At 36.5% G+C, this 12,792-nt stretch overlaps 1 protein-coding gene across 2 annotated transcripts in view; it reads right to left on the bottom strand.

Annotated features, from left to right (window-relative positions):
* Positions 1 to 270: 270 nt before the first annotated feature.
* The window catches only part of LOC129427380 (alpha-1,6-mannosylglycoprotein 6-beta-N-acetylglucosaminyltransferase B), a 196,859-nt gene continuing 184,337 nt past the window's right edge, over positions 271 to 12,792 (bottom strand). Inside the window, exon 16 of one of the 2 annotated variants that reach the window (XM_055183826.2) lies at positions 271 to 1,768. In XM_055183826.2, coding sequence (XP_055039801.2) covers positions 1,570 to 1,768 — 199 coding nt within the window. In that variant the 3' untranslated portion in view covers positions 271 to 1,569. The remainder of the gene's footprint in view (positions 1,769 to 12,792) is intronic. The other variant, XM_055183819.2, reaches the window with a different exon arrangement.

The following is a 12,792-nucleotide window of genomic DNA, read 5'->3' on the forward strand; positions in this document are numbered from 1 at the left end:
AAGAAGAGCTTCTTTTCTTTGAGTTCCATGAGTTCCTATTCTCAGCCGATTTTTCAGATGCTCAGAAGATGATGCCGATGGCAGGATATCACTGCCAGATATCCTGAATGCCTCCTGCTCTGAGACCGTTAGCTCAGTATCATACAGGACTGAACAATGAATATCAACTATATGAGTTAACAGCTTTGAGAAATCTCACACACACCAGTCAAACCTAGTGCTTTCTGAGGATATGCATTCATTTTTACATTTACATTCATTTTTTATTGCACATGGAGCTGCTAAAAACACAAAAATGCACAAATTTTAAAAGTAGATTTTATTTTGTACAAACAATCCTGTTTATGAAATAGGTCAAATGCAATGACTATTTACATCTGTAAATAATTCATGTCTATTCTCTGGCACGTTTTGTTTTTTACATGAACTTAAAGTCAACATGTAATCAGATATGACCCGATTTACTTCAGAAACAACTTGTCGGCTGATGTCGTCTAGGCTGTGTAGGCTACTAAATAACAAATAGCCAAAAAAGCTTTTAGGAACTTCTGGAGGGAGCTGCTTTATAAGTGCTAATCATTAATGCAATAATTTAATCCTGTTAATCTAATAAAGGTTACAGCAATAATAACCAATAACAATATTAAAAAGGAAGTGTTATACTGTATATGAATATATGGACATGACTCAGAGGATGAACCTTACATGTCCTGCTGAAAAAGTCTGCACACATGCTGTGTTTCAGAAGGGGAACCAAGATTCCTTCAAATCTTGGTTCATTTTAGTATTTTGCTGTTTTTTCCACAATCTAATAGTTCTCATTGAGTTAAATATGGTCATTTCATACACTCTGTAATTTGATCTCATTGAATAACCCGTTTCATTAGGACATACAGCACATTACGGAAGTATAATGATTCCCAAATGCCATGTTGACTTCAAAACTCATGTGCAATTCTAACACTTCTAGCATTCATAAAAACAGCTTCCAGAGTCTGACCTGAATCACAAAGGAGCTCCAAACCTAAAACTACAATTTGCATTTATTTTCTGCTTGAATCGCTTTAATACCCCATGCAACCCTAAAGCCGCCACCAGCCAAGCTCCTTCCAATAACTCCACAGCTGCACTCTAAAAAATGCTGGGTTATTTTTAACGCAACGTTGGGTAAAAAAAAGACGAGCCCAGACCCCTGGGTTGTACAATAATTTAACCTGTGCTGGGTTGTTTCAACCCAAAATGCTAGGTTGTTTTGACCGATTGTTGGGTCAAATATAAAAATGTTTTGGTTAATTTAACCCAAAGGCTGGGCTTGTCTCTTTTTGACCCAATGCTTGGTTGAAAATAACCCAGTATTTTTGGGGTGCCATCTTTCTTAACAAACGTCTGAACCCTGGAGGCTAAGTTTTGCTTTGGATTGTAGTGCAAAAAGAAACCAGGATTGAAGTCGACTCTCCAGACTTCACGCTTGAACCAACAGCCATAACCAGCAGATCCCATTAACCTGTTAATGGGAAAGCTTGCATGTTTACGGCCTCAATTAACCACAGACGTGTCTATGGCCAAAGTTCAAAGGCAGTCCCTGCACAACGCCACCTGTCCCTGGAGGTAATCTCTACAAGGACAAAGGCGTTGGTGTTTGGCACTGATCCCAGCGCAGCTGAACAGCAGAGGATCCTTCTGCAGGAAACACTCTCTTCTTTCCACATGTACCGCTGGAAACAAGTGGTTCTTCTCCGATTCCAGCGACTCGCACCGAGCATTGAGCCTAAAATCGACACACACAAAAACGTCTGCATCAAAGAACTGCTGTAGTGGTTTAGATTACAAAAGAACAGACAAGTGTCCCCTAACATATTCAATGGCATTGGTACTGCAAGTGTCATTATTTTTTTCTATATAGATTCAAAAAAGAAAAAAAGAAATGTGAAATAACACTGTGTACTTTATGTACAAATGAGCTACCAGTCCTATTAAAGTTGTCATCGAGTAAAACAATACAATAGGATATATAAAACTATAAACTGTTGCTTTTGCTAAATTTGGCGGCAGAATGTTGCAAGACAAACTCAATATCATATCATCAATATTATTGAAGTGAGTTTCACATCTAAGGGATTTCTGAAATATCTTATGTCTAGTGTTGTTTACTTAGAGAAAAAGCAATCTTAAAAATCAGCTATAAATCTGTGTACGTCTGGTACATAACCATGCATTACCAATAAAACATATAAAAAAAATGTAAAACAAATGCAAACAATGGTGATTAGTTAAACAAAATGCAAATATACACCAGAAAAAAATGGTCCCTAGGTGTTAGAGATACATGTGGTACCAAATGTATACATATCTGTACCTTAATGGTACATACAGTATGAGAATCTTTTCAAAGGGTACTGACATTTTTTTTACATTGTAGGTGCAAAGTATCCTGAAAAAAGAGAGACTTTACTGTGCTCTTGTGCACACAGTATTGTACACACAGTATTAAACACAAATTTGAATTCAGCTAGCCACTTGTCTGCTGATGTTGATCGGCCACGTATGATGCTATCATGGTTCGAAGGTTACAGCTGATCCATCAAGTAAGATTTGTTTCAAGGTGGTAGGCAGTAATCAGCTTCTGAATGACTTACCACTGTTAACAAACTAAGTTGTGGTAAATTGTGATCCGAGTTAAACCAGAGTTTCCCTTCAGGTGAAGGTTGTGTATAAGAAGGCATGTTGATTGGTTTTGCAGTTCAGGGGCCTCATTTATAAAGCGTTTTTACGCACATATTTAATCTTAGACCGTGCGTACGCTCAAATCCACTCAAACGCTCAGATTTATAAAACTTGTCTTTGACGTGGAAAAGTACTTACCTCCACGTCAGGTTCCGACTTGACGTACGCACGTTTCCTTGTGGCAATATTGCAGTATTGCAGGTAGGCATATTCGAAACTTTTTGTTTTGTACCTTTTGTGGTCAACATACAGAACATTTTTTTTCATTTGGAAAAAAATTTGTTAGATTTGTGCTCTTTTGTTAGAATTCATATATTTTGCTTAAGACTTTGTTTGGAAAATATTTAATAAGTTTTTTTCTCTTATGATATCTTATTACATAAGAAATATTATTTGATTAATGTGTTACTTTTGTTTGCAACGTTTATTATAATTAAATGTAAATATGGTGATTATAAACCATTATTCCGTATTTTTCTATTAGAAGTTAAGCAATATAGGCTACCTAAAATCTATAAATAATCAGATAAACAAAGAAAGCTGCTAAATGTATGAATGTATGTCAGCATTTCCATGTTTTTATTTAATTATTTTTCTCTTTCATCCCCTGGCTAATGTAAAAAAGTGTTGAATATGTTTGATAATAAATAAATAAATATTCGAAACTATTACAACGTCACCATCATCTGTATTAGAGCTTAGATCGGGCAAAAAAAAACCATAACCGAAGCCGACAATGTTTTAATAGTGCGCCGTGACGTTCATGTATGTAAACTGCGCTGTTTCATTATTCAGAATAGAAACGTAAAAACATGCAACAATGATGCACACAGAAAATGAACAAACTGTGGAGAAGGCCTACTAGGCTACTCCAAAATAATGTAACCAGGTTTTAGGATATATTTTAAAACAAAATATGTTGGCCTATTTTGATATTTTAAAATGTAAGCCTATTCTAATGCAAAAAGATGGCGCCCAAGCTATATGTTCAGGAAACGATTTTCTAGTTCGTCATCTTTTCAACATTTTTTTAAAAATATAGCAAAATTGTTTCGCGGTGTTTAACGCACATGTAAATGTTACAGAACATGTGCTTTATTGAATGAAAGTAAACCCGATCGAATTTAATGATTAAAACGACGTGAAAGGAACTAAATTGTGAAGCCTCGATGTATCCAAGGGACATGCGACATTTAAGAGTAATGGGTATTTCAAAAATTAATATAAATTATTCCCATGCATCGATTTTAATGTTAAACATCTGTAAATCCAAATGAATCCATATGGAATATATTCCGACAGTTTAAGATACGATCTTTGAATTTTAAAGTCGAAAATATCTTATTTTAACACCGCCGCGCAGGAGGCATGGCAAACTGAAACAAAACTTTAAAGACACAAATATTATGTTTAGTCTACGTGTAAAACTATATTTAAATGAAACCCGTGAATTGAAAGATCCACTAATAATCACCTTAACTTGAGTGATGTCAATAAAGTTTCCATGTTAAAATTTAGAAATATTAAAAACTTAAGCAAACGACAACAAATATGTTTTCTTACCACTCGCCATTGTAGCAGTCAGATAATTTGGCCTTTGAAAATTTAATATTTATATGCTAATGAATTAAATTAGGGGCGTTTACAAGGCGGAGTTCTAAGAGCATTCAGCTGCGCACAATTTTAAGATCATTTGTGATTTATAAACCTATTTTATAAATTCTATTCTATTCTATTCTATTCTATTCTATTTCTCTGAATCACACTTACGATCATTTCAGAAATGGTCTTAGATGAAATGTAGGACAGTTCCTACGTCGCACTTTTATAAATGAGGCCCCTGGACTTTGCAATGGTATCGTGCAGTCCTTAAAAAAGCTTAAGGATCTAAATCCTGATATCTTTAATAATTCGAAGAACAGAAACATGAATCCATGGCAAGGCATAACAATGAAAAAAAAGAAAAGTACACATTACAAGAAACAATAACCGACAAGAGACAATGGCAAACATACAGACTAATCAAGGATAACACAACATACCTTGAAACAATTACAGTACGGTAAGGAAACATGACAAGCCTACAAAGACTATGAACTTGTAACGCTGCATATGTGTGATGGGGAATGAAGGAGACGAAAGAGTTCCAAAAACATACAGGCTTTAATGAACAACAAAGTTGTAAAATTACAGGCTTGGTAACACAATGTCACTAAAATTGAGACTGAACCACAATGGGCAGAGAGAGAATATATAGGGGAGCTCATGAGGGTAATGGCTGACAGGTGAGGATAATTGAAGACAATGAACAGTTGAGGGAGCGTGGAGGATAATAGGAAATGTAGTCCAGATAAAGGCAAACAGAGAATAAATGGAGTAACAGGATCTAATCTAAGGATTAGAAAGTGACAAAACAATTTCCAAATTAAGGAATGAAGATGAAAAGACTATAACTCTTAAAGTAATGGTAGCTATCATGTCAGCAGGAGGCTTGTAATTTTGGGTCTGGGAAAATATGTCAGACAGTGAAGTGCAATCCTTGTAATGGTATTATTGAGTACATGAGGTGAGAGGATAACTTGGAAAGCCTGAAAAGCATAAAAACTTGGGTGTTGGAAAGCCTAGTTCAGAGAACCATGGTCGTTACATCTTCAGCAATTGACTTTCCAGGTATTGGTGCCAGGAGTTGGGCAAGTTACCTCCAAAATGTAATATTCAATCCAATTGTATATACAGTAGCACTTTTCACAATTATGTAATACATTATATATATATATATTATAAGTTATTGTAATGTAACTAATTACTTTCAAATGACAGCATTAGTCTCTGAACTACAATGCGTTACACTACATTTGCGATACTATCAAATTACATTCATCTGTTGTTTTGAAGTATGACTAGGCAGTCTTAAATGTTAAAATGTAGTTTATTGCTGCCTATAAATCCAGACCAGAAGAGTTATGTCTAGGCCCTGGGGCCTACTAAAGCATAATGTAATAAGCACAGTGAAGACTTATGGCAGTAACAATCACTGTCAAATCATAAACAACATAGACAAATGATCAAAGTTTGATAAATGATGGTACACATACCAAACACAATAGAGTTAGAGCCCAGTGTGGGTTTTTTACACCTAGTTCGGCAGTTCAGTGTGTATATGTGAACAAAGCAAGTGATCTTAGACCCCTTAAAAAGACCCAGAAGCAAATCGTACTCAGACCACCTCCAGAGTATAACCAGGACGAATCAACTGATCCTGCTGCTGAAGTGCCACTTTCATCAGTTTTACATGAGATCAACATATTCATAGGCCATTTTTGCCTTTGGACAGTGATTAAGGACAGGACAGGACAGGAAAGTACAGGGAGGAGAGAGGGGTATGGGGTCGGCAAATGACCACGAGCCGGGAATCGAACTCGGGTCGCAAAAAGTGTGAAAGCACCACATGTCGGAGCACTGCCCACTACACCATCGTCTCCGACGAGTAGGGCTGTGCTGATTAATCGTGCAAATGCGCGTTTTCTCAATGAATGAATTACGGTGAAACGCTGCCACATCCAAAAGCCAGCGGGCGCTCTCGTTTAGAAACGCCATTTGTGCCACAGAAAAAGTAGCATACCAAACACTATTCCAGGAAATGTCTAAAGGGATATTTATATTGCTGTTCTTCAGATTGTTTCAGGTATTTTCATGATAATAATTATTGTGTTTGGCGAGTGTTGCTTTTTTAAATGCACGTTATAAACGACTCAAACTCATAGTGATTTTAGATTGACAAGGACTTCCTACTGATCACAGAGCCGTAGTACACACACAAGCTGTGCATGAAACACAGAATCGGAGCCTTGCGATACAATATCGATTTCAAGCAGGTCTTTTTAATGGGGAACGCGATGTATCGGCACAGCCCTACCGACGAGATCAACATATTCAACTGAAGGATCACTGGGTTGTTGTTCATTATGCAGTGCATGTTAGTTTTTCAAAACTAAGTTGTTGTTTTTTTTTAAGTTTTTGCATTAATATGTTATTGTTGCGCTGCTCCATTTGCACTTAAACTAGTTTTTTTTTTAAGAGATGAGTAGCACAGTGATGTTGAACATATTGTTTTTGCATTAATATGTTATTGTGGCTGCTGAATCATATTTAGTGTGTGTGTGTGTGTGTGTATATATACTGTATACACACACACACATTTTACAAATGTTGTATCATTTGCACTTTTCAAACTAGTACATTTTTTTGTTAGAGAGCATATTGTTATCTTACTTGATACAAGTATACTATCCGAAAGATTTTCAGATATGGTTTTCATTTGTGAATCCGTTTGGTATGGACCAACATACAGTAGCACAGTGATGCAGTTTATTATTTGTTTAGTATAATTTGTTACATAAAAAAATCATAAACCAACAGTTAGTATACAAAGCAATTCTGTTGTACTTTTTATATAATTCGTTTGAAAAAACAAGAATCACTAAAACTGAATAATGAAATGTTATTAAGAAAGAAACATTTTACATCTGATTACATCTTATCTAAAATTTGAACTGGCTCTATCTACTGTATCATATTACCTTTAAATTCTAAATTTGACTGAAATAAGCTGTGTTATGATCAAGGATTGGCAGCTCTTTCTGACCCATTTCCCTGTCCACTTCATCTTCCAAATTTTCCAGTATGTCTAACTCCATCATTTCACCTCTGCTCTTACAATAATTATGAAGTGTACAACAAGCTGCCACAACTTTAGTGATCTTCTTTAGGTTTTGGTCGTTTCTCTTCGGTAGGCATTGCCATCTCGCTTTCAGCCTGCCAAATGCTCTCTCGGCACACATCCTGGCTCTGCTCAGTTTATAATTATACAGACACTGGTCCTGGGTAACCCCTGGTGTTTCAGGAAACGGCTTTTGAAGCCATGGTAGGAGTGGGTATGCAGCATCTTCTACAATACATATAGGGATAGAAACATCTTGAAATTCTTCTGCCTATGATGGAAAATTTCCAAAGAAAGATTTTCCTTGCATCATGCACCTTTCTAGACCACCCAACATTGATGTCCCAAAACATCAATTTGTGGTCCACAACACTTTGCAGAATTATTGAGTAGTAGCCTTTTCTGTTGTAGTAGGCAGACTTGTTAACATGTGGGTCTATGATGTGTGTGTGTGTGTGTGTGCCATCTATAGCCCCAGCACACTGGCGAAAGCGCCACCTGTATCTAAAGCCATTTACTACAATTCTCAGGTTGTAGGAACTTTTACCAAATGTATCTTCAGGATTAAGACAACGGCTAAGACTACTTGCTGTGTCACAACACATGCTGTTGAGAGGCCTATACCAAACACGTGTGCAATAGAGCGATATTTAAAGTTCCAGCACTTTTTCTTTTGGTGATCTGCTCATCCTTTGTCTTTTTCTTTTTTCCTTATCTAGATGACATCTGTACCTGGTCTGGTTTGGTTTAGTAGTTTAGTAAAACTTTTTTCAGAGGTACCTGGGTCACTGAACCATACACTCTTACATCACAGATAAGTCTTTGGGCAGCAACTGTTTCTTCATCAATGTTACATGTTTCCACCACTTTGTTGACCTAGAACCCTCGCTTTACTGTTGCTTGACCATGGGACAGCATCAGGAGCTTTTTCACAAAACCCCAAATCTCAGAGAATGGGGTTTTCATGTGCTGATGAAAAACATGTTGGATTTTGTTCTGTGGGACTGAAGTCCTTGAAGTTTGCTGCTCTGGTCTCATTAAAGATGAATGTCTCAAACTGCTGCGCGATCACATCACCTGTATTTAAAAAGGAAAATCATTATTTGCATTTGCATATATATCAGACCTTATTCTAATAAATTATAGTTGTGTGGTGGCATCTATATGACGAGAAACTCTACCCTCTGCCTGTATTTTATTTTCTCTGAGTTTTTGATGTTTTCTACGTGGCGTTCACACTAGCCCCGCGGCAAAAACGCGCTATTTGCACGTGATTGGTGCATGAACATTTTGAGTATTCAATTCATTTGCGCGTGAAATTCTAGTCATTCGAGACATTCACGTGGAAATTCTCGTCATGGGAGGTGCTTCTGCGACTTGTAATCCCTGTAATCACGTGACCACTAGAGCAAGCCCCTTATTGATTAACGCGGAGCACGCCATCCGCGCCGCCTGTTCCGCCCCATTCGCACCACATCATTTGCACGTATCGTGCCGCAGGATGCTTATTTGCATCTTTGCATTGACTTAAAATGTAAATCACTCGCGCTTGCCATCTCTTTCACGTCTGGTGTGAATGCCACATAAATGTTTTTATACAGTATATTAGGGGTGTGACGAGATCTTGTGCGATGAAATGTGTTTCGCGAGGTTACATGTGTCTCGCAAAATTTCTTGTAGAGGTGCTGGCCGTTTCTCAAATAAAAGACTGCATCCTTCGGAGGTCGCATTTTTAAACTGCATTTACTTCATCACTGTCTTATTAGAGAATATTAACAATTATAAAGTTTACTAATTATTTAGATAATCGTAAATTGTTGTAATATGCTCACGACTTGCGAATGTAATGCTCAGTTAATGATATGAAATAAACCTTGATGACGTATGCAGCCTGCATATGCGACCCTTTTACAGTGCATGCATTATATTCTTTTACTGCGTTGCTTTTTTCTTTGGGTTTTCAATAATGTTCGTTTGGGAACTCGTGTGAAGTCTGAGACGCGTTGTGTTTGTATGTTAATCAGTGTCAGATGTGAAGTCTCAGCAGATTAAACCCTCACACAGAGTTTACATGATTTAATGTCTGCATGTTCTTACTCAAAAAATGGCAGTGGCTGTATCATTTCTAGTGTAAAGAAATGGACATATATTAAATATTAATATGGATTTAAACATTGTTTGGCTAAAAATAAGCGTTTCTCTCCGTCTAAAGTGAAAGTGAAGATGGCGTCGCGAGACGAGTCCACTATTGCCCCCTGAAGGTATTTGTTATAATACATACATAATGCTTTTTATTTTTAGGACACAAATGTAATGTGTTTGTTAATGTTGTTTAATGTAACTTGGTTTTAATACTTTATTTGAACCAATTATTATTGCATCTTCGTTATTATGTAATTTTAAATGCTACTGCTCACTTGAGTGTATTTTTATTACCCCAAAATAACAAATTACTTCATTATCAGTTAGCAAAATAATTGTTAGGGCCAGTTCTTGATTAGTTAAAACATTTAAAAATAATGTGATTTCAGCTTCTTATTCATTTTGTTTTATCATTGAGGGTTTCTTAAAAAGTGTAAAAAATATCGTCTCGTCTCGTTCTTGTGAACCCAATCTCATGTTTCATCTCGTCTCGTGGATTAAGTGTCTCGTCACACCCCTACAGTATATGTGTCATCCCCCTTGTCAATAACAGCACATAAGGTGAGAGAACAGGGCTGCGTTTCCCGATAACGTTGTCTCTTAGCGCGCTACGAAGACTCTTAAGTTAAACCTTAACTACAGGTATAGCTTTTCTAGGCGTGTTTCCCGAACTGTACCTTAGCGAGTTTCTTAAGGTATTCCTTCTTACGTACAACGTTACCAGGTGCTGTCCATGGCGATGGTGCTGAATAGGTTGATATCGATTGCTCGAAAATCAATTGTTTACTTTATGTAATAGGTTTCACTGCGTTATGAGATAGCGGTGTTCTTTATTAAAGAAACATTTCAGAAATAGTTCAAGTTACATTTATTAGGAATATCTTGTAAAAATATTTCAAATTGCAAACAACTAAATTCAACTTTTAGTTTATATCAAACCCGTGCAAAACCCGCAATTAATTTCCAAACGTATCATGCATCCATTATTCCTTCACTTTAAAGGATAATTTATATTAGGGGTTTCCAATAAATGCGTTGCACAGGGGAATAAGGTGGGTCGTGCAAGTCACCTGGCTTGGCTGTGCATTACACTTAAAACATATAAAAACAAATTGTTGTTCATTAATTCACCCATTTATTGTGCTTGGATACTGGATGCGCAAGCAGCGCGTTTACAATGCGGATAACGCTTAATGGACGCATTTCTGGAGCCGCGCCTGTCTGTTTACCTTAAATATAACATAAAAATATATATTATATGATATATACATATATATTATGATTGTTTTAGATTTGAGCTTTGATTCGTTTTAAAGTGGAAAATTTGTTGACCTTATACAAGCAGTAATCAAGTGGAGCAGTTTCTTTTGCGTGTTTATAAAGAATATGGCATGCAGCTGCCTCAAATTAAAAACTTTGATGCAAAGTCGACTTAACATCAATAATAATATTTAGGAAAATCAACAATTATGATTTCATGATGAATGTGCTCCCATGGCATGCGATTTTACTTGATTTGTTTTATTGCAGCTAAAATAGCCGGTAAACTAAAGATTTAACGGATATGAAATGCACAAATGAAAAAATAAGATTCGCTGTGTAGCTGCCTGCCATAGTTTCACTAACTCCTCCACCCAAACTCTTTTTTAATAGTTTCTTTAGCCTGTAATAATAGTTCGAAGCTGATATTCCTTTGAAAAAAAATATTAAAAATCTAACAACCATCAGTGTAATAATGTCTAATTATGTGAATATTTTATTCTTTAAAAACAAAAATTGCCTAATTTAACACGGAGTGTACTTCAACTTTTTTTTTACAGATATTTAGTTATATAGACTGCAATCTACACAAGCTTATATCACAGTCATGGCCCCTAGCAGAGTCAAGTGGGATAAGGTAAAGCTAAGAGTGCTCCAGACCAACCTTCCGAACGAATGACTTACAGAAGGGATACGTAACTAAGAACGTTTCAGGAAACACGTATTAACGATAAGGTACAGCTTAAGGTACAATTTAAGAACGACGTAGAGCTAAGAAGGTTTCGGGGAACGCAGCCCAGGACTCTAAAAGTAAGACCAGATGCAAGGTGTGTTTTAAACAAATGATGAAGGGGCGGTTAAATGTTGGCTTATAAATCCTGCAGTAAGGTTACCTGCATTTGCTATTTTAAATATGCTATTTACTATTTTCTTTATGCTAATACAATCATGCCTATAATAAATAAACTATACTTTAAAATGCCAAGCATGCTTTTTTTCATTCCAAAGTGCATTGCTAAATTTACCAGCTGTTACACTTGACAACTGTTTATCTTGTACAAACTTCTAGATGAGGCCCTTCATTTTCTGCAAGCACAAATGGCTCAGAGTACATTCTACTTGGGTCCAGACACGTCAGGTTTTGGACCAGCTGGTACTTCAATGGACATTTATCCAGAATCTTCTTGCAGATGTTTGCAAGAGCAACCCCACAGCCTTGCCTGAACTGCAGCTGACAAAGCTTGCCTACTCCGCTCTGACTACCTGATGTCTCCTGCAAAAATAAAAAAGTGCAAGATATTTAAAGGTTTATGTCCAAGCAGAATTCTACTTAATAAATTAATAATAAAGCTTTTAAAATTAATAAGAAAAGTGACTGGCACACCATCAGGGCAGCTGTGGCTCCCATTCCAATATCCACTATTTTTGAGCCACAGGCTCTTATCATCACATCAAGTTTAACAAGCTTTGACACGGCAACAGAAAGGACGTCCCGCTGGATGAAACGTCGTAGAATGCTATCTGACATTAAGTGAGTAATACTCTACTTCCGAAACAGAATTAATAAATACATGATTGATGTACATAGATTCTTAAAACAAAATATAAATATACAATATGTAATTTTAAGTACGCAAGATACTATAACAAGGGGATCATAGGAACATCAGTTTGATACTTGGTGAGAAACGTTTGAAAGTTTATGGAGATGGACATAAAAAAGTGCAGTTTTGGTACGGTTAGAGGATCAATTCGAGCCTCTGCTACAGTGTAGAAGACTTTGAGTTGGGGAGCTTTTTCATTTTCACCTGGTCAACATGGGTAACAACTGATAGCCAAACTTCAATTGCCCTTCCACTGCTGGCAAATTTTTCAGCCAGCGATGTCCACAGAAAGGCAGGCGAAATTTTGTAGACTGTTTCACTAAAGTGAAGTCCTGACGCCTT

Source organism: Misgurnus anguillicaudatus, chromosome 19 (assembly GCF_027580225.2).
Source record: "Misgurnus anguillicaudatus chromosome 19, ASM2758022v2, whole genome shotgun sequence".
In the NCBI taxonomy this organism is placed as follows: Eukaryota; Metazoa; Chordata; class Actinopteri; order Cypriniformes; family Cobitidae; genus Misgurnus; species Misgurnus anguillicaudatus.